The following is a 7,500-nucleotide window of genomic DNA, read 5'->3' as shown; positions in this document are numbered from 1 at the left end:
AGTAAGGATACGGAGAAGGAAACAAGACGTCCAATATCCACTTAAAGGGCTTATATCTCTAACGCCAAGTTAGAGGCATGCGGAAAATGAGCAACACCACGGCTTCTGGATCAATCCAACCACCATTTTGTCGCTGTCGGGCAGAAACCTCTCATCTCCATATTTTAACTTTATTTGTGTTTTTTCGTAAATTAACGTCCTACTTGATCATACTACAGCGTCACACAAAAAGCATCAAAAATAGCAGATCCTCAAGCTCAAAACGCGGCGCGAAGCGGCGCGTTTTGAGCTTGTAGATCTGCTACTTTTGCTATTTTTGTCTCCGCCAGGCCGAAAGCTAATCTCCGGCACTGTTGGCTTGATCCCAGCGAAACTGCACACACACACTCCCTGGATGCCAGAGCGGAACCTCTGCCCCAAATTGTTCACATGGGCCTGTCATAGCGCCACCAGGAGGCCGATTTGTGAAAAACAGATCCCTATAGTCATGTGATCAAGATGGATCTGTTTTTTTTTTTTCATATTCCCTCCTGATTGGCTAAGAATGACCTCTAAAGTTGTGTGGCCCGTTTTTAACAAAATGCAGCAAATCGTGAACGCAGCGTCCGATCGTGGTGAAACTTTGCACGCACATTCGCACTACGTTGAGGAACAAATGCCACCCTTTTAACATTGCCCTATTATAGCGCCACCAGGAGGCATATTTTTGCTAAACATATTTTTTTCATATTACTCCTACAAATTTATTCCAAACATCACGAAAATCGGTACACATTATCTCTATAGTCAAGTGATCAAGACGGATCCGTTTGATTTTTCATATTCCATCCTGATTGGCGAATTCCGAACATTGCTGGCCCACAATAACCTACCTGACCTGGCGGAGACCTGTGCTCCGAGGAGCACTTTTTCTAGTTGAATTTGAATCCTGTTTGTCCAGTTTGGGACATATGAGGTTTATAGGAGCGTCTCATCAAACATCGTGACAGGCAGAACAAATCCCCCCCAAACACATTTTCACCACCTATTCTATTCCTTGTGGGGACTCAGCAAGAATAGCTGGACAAGTCCTTATACGGTTACGTCATCATGCTATACTAATACACACACCAACATATTTTAAGCTGACAAGGGACAAGATTTGACAATAGGTGACATGAGGATCAGCTGTCATACCGAGTCAGCAAGGGGAGGTTTGTGACAGTGCTTTCAAATAGAATGAATGAACAGGTGACAAGCTGAAAACACTAGGAGACAGATGTACCACAGTGACACTGTGAATTCTCTGCCGCCATATAACTATATCGTTCACCGTTGTCTTTGTTGTCGTTGTGGTGTGTGGACTTTGCCCTCCACTTGAGTTTAGCGGCATCAGAAAGTTTTGTTAGGAGGAGAGGAGATTATGAAATGTGCTTTAGAAGCCCCGCACGGCTGGGGCTTGTAAGGAAAACCAGCGTTCCCCTTACCTCGTTCTGCTACGGATATGCTGGATCAATGTAGAAACAAATAACGCACCTGTGACTGATATAAGCTGATCTAAGGAGTCGATTACAGTACAGCCATATAAGAGAGTTATGACACTAGCGTTGACTCTCATTGTAAGAATGGAATGCGGAAGTGCTCTGTCTGTATCTCAATGAGATAGTTCCAATGTTTGGAACTATAGCCCATTGCAGCCCACTTTGCGGCGCGATCAAAGCGTGACGTTACTCTCTCTTCTACACTCTGATTACAGTGTGTTTTTAATCACGGAAACCAGCCAATCAGAATCAAGGATTGGGACTATTCCGTTTTTAGGAAACGTAACTAAACATCATTTGTTTGTGTTTGTGTTTCCTCAGATTCTCGGCCGTTTCTGAAGAACCCCATGATGTTCTAGAAAGAAGACCTCCCCTCTAACACACACACACACACACACACACACACACACACACACACACACACACACACACACACACACACACACACGCACACGCACACACACACACACACACACACACACACACACACACACACACACACACACACACACACACACACACACACACACACATCTCATCACAGCAACCATGACAGCGGTCTCCTCGGCAACCCAGATTGCGACGGCCTCCGAACACGATGACCCCCGTGCGGTTGCTAAGATACGATGACGATGCTACTTAGAGAGGAAGGCCTTCGCCCCTTCGTTTTGTGACATTTCGGGGCCTTTTTCTCTCGTTCTCTCTTTCCTCTTTTTTGGAATGGAACTACACTGTCTTCCCCCCCCCCCTCCCCCCTGTCTTTTCTTCCCCTCCCTCATCCCTCATTCCAAACCGGCGAGACGGAAGCGTTTCTCATCGAGCGAACGATCCCATTGGACGCTGTGTCGCCGATGTCTCAACGGGGGGATCCGTTCTGATTGGACGGTCGGATCGTCCCAGTTATTGGATTTCTTCTCACCAAGGCTCAGTACGATTGGACAATTTTCACGCTTTCCGGGTCATCGAGAATCATTCCCATTGGACAGTTATATATCACCATCGCTTTCTACGACATCATCAGGGATCAATCTTGATTGGACGATTCAGACTTAGGGCTCCACAAACCAGTCCAATGACACGACTGGATGTCGGGGGGTTTCAAAACTATGGGCGAGGACCCAAAAGTGGGTCCTCCTGGGGACCTGTTTGCTGTGGGTCCCAGCATGTGATCCAATGTGATCTCATGAGTTTAAATGGCTGTTTTGTACTTGGTTGCACTAAATTGTCGCGCACAGGAATAGCCGATCTACAAGTTGAGAGTTTGTCGATCGGCTATTTTCGAGATACGGGCAGTTAACTAAGTATAAATCAAGCTTTATTAGTCCCCGGCTGAGAGACGATGTTTCTCGTTTTGGTCACTGGGTAGAAAAGAAAAAAGGAAAAAAAAATAATGTTTTGTTGTTTTTTTTTTTTTAAAGAGACCCTGGATATAAAGGTTAACCTCACTGGTCATTTGATGGTATTCCCATGCTCTGATTGGATGGTAATCAAGCCAATCGGACGAGCTCAGGACTAGGGAAGAGGGGATGAGTAAAAAAAAGATGAAGAAAAACAAAGAAAGAAAAAAAAGCTGAATGAAAAAAATCTGATGGGTAAAAAAAAAAGGAGAAAAACAACTTGAGAATATGTGTGTGGTTGTTTCATTTGATTCCCTTTAAGGAGCTGAAACGGATGCATGGAAAACATTTTCTTATGTTGTCATTCAGCTTATTTAATGTTTTATACACACCCCCCTCTATACCCCCCCTTCTCTCTCTCTCTCTCTCTCTCTCTCTCTCTCTCTCTCTCTCTCTCTCTCTCTCTCTCTCTCTCTCTTCTCTTTTACTTTCATTCTCTTTTGCATTATCACTTAAAGGGGAAATCCACCCATTTTCAATATTTAACTATGTCATTAATATAGCATAAAGGAGTTGTGTGGAAATAAGAAAAAAATTAAAAAAAAATTAACATTGCAAAAAAATGTAACATTGCAAAAAAATTAACATTGCAAATTACACCATGATGAGTCATCACAGTGTAATTTGCAATGTTAATTTTTTTGCAATGTTACATTTTTTTGCAATGTTAATTTTTTTTTTAATTTTTTCTTATTTCCACACAACTCCTTTATGCTATATTAATGACATAGTTAAATATTGAAAATGGGTGGATTTCCCCTTTAAGGACCCTCCCTACACACAGAACGCAAATATTACGCGATGATAAAACAACATAATTTATTTTTGAAACGAGGTTTCAAAAATTCCTTTAAGGGGTCTAAATGGACCCTTACAAGTCTTTAACTCTAACAGTGTACAAATGGAACCAAATGGGCCGTAACAGGTCCATTTGGTTCCATTTGTGGTTCCATTTGTACTCAGTGTACCATTTGTACTCTGAGTTAAGGGGAGACCTTGACATTTAAAAGTTGGAGAACCGTTGAACTATATGATTAGTTTCGGTGCTAAATATTTGCCGACACATTTTGGGATTGTTTATTCTCCACGAGTCAAGATTGTGTTTTATTGTTACATCTTGTGTACAGGTACATAAGAGTAAAACGTATTCGTGTTCGGCTTCCTTCAGTCAAAATATTAAAGACTTTTATTCTATCCTTTAGAATAAATGTCCATTCCTCCATTCTTTATACTTGGTTGCAACTTTTTTTTCATAACAAGTATTTTCTATAATGCTTTTCTCCCTGAACTCTCTCTCTCTCTCTCTCTCTCTCTCTATCGCTCTCTACCAGATGATACAAACCAGCCCAGTGGCTTTTTACCACCCTAAAATAACCTTCTGACCCTTCACCCATGACCCCCTCCCCCACCCCACCCCCCATGAAATAGTCGTGGGGTATGTTTCTGATATTTGTAGAAAAGTAAAGATGAGGTGGAGGAGCGCTTGATTTCTCGACGAGCATGTCTGCTCGGGCGGGGGTTAGTTCCAAAAGGTTTGAAATGAGTTAGAAATGCTCTCGAGCAAGGCACTGGGGCCCCAAGAAATAGGGGGCTCCGACTGATGTCAGGTTTTTTGGTTTGATGCCAATCCCGATTTTGGAGAGTCGTAGACCATTGATTACCAATGCAAAACATCAGTAATGCTATTTCATCAAAAAAGTGCAATATTTTCAAATCAATTAGAAGAATTAAGATTTGATTAAAGTTCCTATTTGAGAGAATGCATAACTGAAAATAACAATTCATTATAATTGTATAATTATACAATGAACAAGAAAACAAGCAAATATGAAATACACGTAAACTATTCAAAAATAGCCGAAGTGGTTAATAATCTGAAAATGGTGAACCACACCGAAGTTGAAACCAAGCGCTCCTCAACTCGCGTCGGGGAAAGTATTTTCCACCTTGTTTTTCTGACCTTATAAGAGTGCAGACTGTTGTGTGTGTTTTTATTTTGTTGAATTCCTTTGCGTGTTCATGTGTTTTATTTGTTGATGATTAGATGTTGGAAGACTGTGTGAGGGAGGTAAAGGGATATTCCGTGTAGATAGAATACGACATAAACTGTTTTATTTTCATTTGTTTCTTTGTTTGTTCTCTCTCTCTCTCTCTCTCTCTCTCTCTCTCTCTCTCTCTCTCTCTCTCTCTCTCTCTCTCTCTCTCTCTCTCTCTCTCTCTCTCTCTCTCTCTCTCTCTGTCTTGATCTCAGTCTGTCACTGTTTTTTGGGTTTGAGCTGACTGCAAATATACAGTATTATTGAGATATGACTGGTGTCAATTGGTGTCACACACACACACACACACACACACACACACACACACACACACACACACACACACACACACACACACACACACACACACACACACACACACATCATCGCTGTAAGGCAGAAACCTCTTATCTCCATTTTCTTTTATCGTGTTTTTTTGTAAATTAACGCCCTACTTGATCATACTACAGCGTCACACAAAAGCATAAAAAGTAGCAGATCTGCAAGCTCAAAACGCGGCGCGAAGCCGCATTTCGAGCTTGTGAACCGTTTGAGCTTGAAGATCTGTTTTGCTACTTTTGAATTAGAATCCTGAAGAGTTACAGTTTTGGACGATATATGGGTTGTACAATTTCAGCACTGGTGTTGCAAGTAGTGCACAGTTACACACATGCATACACACACACACACACACACATAATATACAGAACAGACAAGAGTCTAAAACGGTCAGTCTACAACAGGCAGAGTCATACAGTATTGTGTAGGGATGCACAATGTAATCTGTCATATCGGTATCGGCCTTAAAAATGCAATATCGGAGTCTAACCGATATCACTGGCTTTCTTTACACGTTACTGTATAACAAGTGTAAAGAAAACCTGAATGGAAACTTGTACTGCAATATCGGTAGTGATCGATTTGCCTTTAATCGGTAATCGGATATCGCCCAAAATGTCAATATTGTGCATCCCTATTATGAGGTAAGGCTGGTGTATGTTCACACAAAACCATGTGCATGCAGAAATTGACAGTACCATAAGATTAGCTGGTTACGGGGCCAGAGCTCTCAGCTCTGGACCTGTTTTAATATTGGTGTCTTTTTTCTTCCGCCACTTTTCGCAGTTCTGGCTGAACCGTGCATACGCTTTTTACGAAACTTGGCCATATGGTAGATGGTCATGAAAAACTATCAAGAAATAATTCTCACAATCTTTCGTCAAAAGGTGGCGCTATAGCAAAATGCCAACTTTGAACAGGTACAACTCATGCCCTGTTTGACCTACAGCCATGAAACTTCAATATACATATGCGTCTACTCATGATCAACAACTTTCACACTCTGACTTTTGACCTCTGACCTTTAGATCTCCCACCATTTTGAATAATATGAAAAACAGTTAAAACCTATCTCCTCCTGGGATTTTTTAGTAATCTGCACGAAACGTTTTACACATGAACTTTGAACCTATGCCGAAAAACTGATGCAAAAGATTTTCCATAAGTGAAAAAATGAAGCTTTAATGAGCCAATGAATATTGCAGTTTTATGACAATTATTCATCTGCCCCTAACACATACATGCAGACTCACATTTCTTTTGAAACTTTGCGGTAATGTTGAGGGTCATTCCAAATATCACTGAAACCAATCTTACTCCAATTGGTCAAAGGGGGGCGCTATAGCGATTTTTTTTAAATGCAAACTTTAAACAGGCAAAAGTCATGCCTCGTTTGGCCGACAGCCATTAAACCTGCTTACACATGTGCCTTGACTCATGAGGAACACATGTATCACGTTGACCAGTAAGCTCCGCCCTTAGATTGTCTGCAATTTTGAGCAGTTTGAAAAACACTTAAACCCAGGATTTTTTCAGCTATTTGCGTGAAACTGTATCATCTGTGTGATCTCCTTTTTCACAGGTTCTTGTCTGTTGGTCCAATGGCTTCTCCCTTAAGCGAGTGCCTCACGACCGCAAGGTTGCCGGTTCAAGCCTCACTTGATGCAGACTCATTTAAGTTGAATTGCAAAAAACATGACTGTATCAATGAATACATGTGCAAACGGTAAAGATAACATGAAATGCTTATTTGAGAGTATGTTTTTTCAATGTATGACGTACTTCATTGTGAAAATATCCGATCTACAATCTCACAACTTTTCAGATAGCAACGTTTTGTGAGCTTGTAGATCGGCTGCTTTCACTGGTTTCGGTTTCGAGGAGACATACAATTTCTCTATTGGTAAATGGTTTGTGAACGAGTGATCTTAGTGTTAGTGAAACAGGGGCTTGGTTCATGACAGAAGGCAAAAGTGTATGATCTTCAACAGACAACTTCAGCCTGGATGAAGCTATAGCACTACTTGTAGTGTCTCATTCTGTGAGTCCGAAGGTTGAGAGTTTGATTCCTGTCAATGGCAATAGGTTGAGCTGTCTGTTTCTCTCACTCTGTCTGTCTATCTGGCTCTGTCTGTAGGTGGGTCATTCCACTTTTCATTGCATCGCACAAAACATGACTGCATCAAATAATGCATGTGCAATTTTTTA

The 7,500-nt window shown here is 41.4% G+C and overlaps 1 protein-coding gene across 1 annotated transcript in view; it reads left to right on the top strand.

The window, feature by feature from the left end:
- dachb (dachshund b) overlaps positions 1–2,205 on the top strand; it is a gene marked incomplete at its 5' end in the record, with an annotated part of 32,797 nt that extends 30,592 nt beyond the window's left edge. Inside the window, one exon of the mRNA XM_080450774.1 lies at positions 1,842–2,205. Within this exon, the coding sequence (XP_080306900.1) occupies positions 1,842–1,879 (38 nt within the window). The 3' untranslated portion in view covers positions 1,880–2,205. The remainder of the gene's footprint in view (positions 1–1,841) is intronic.
- Between the last annotated feature and the right edge of the window lie 5,295 nt (positions 2,206–7,500).

Source organism: Gymnoscopelus braueri, assembly GCF_963280865.1.
Source record: "Gymnoscopelus braueri genome assembly, chromosome: 15".
In the NCBI taxonomy this organism is placed as follows: Eukaryota; Metazoa; Chordata; class Actinopteri; order Myctophiformes; family Myctophidae; genus Gymnoscopelus; species Gymnoscopelus braueri.
Note: the sequence above shows the minus strand (reverse complement) of the source record. Positions and strands in the feature narration are given on the sequence as shown.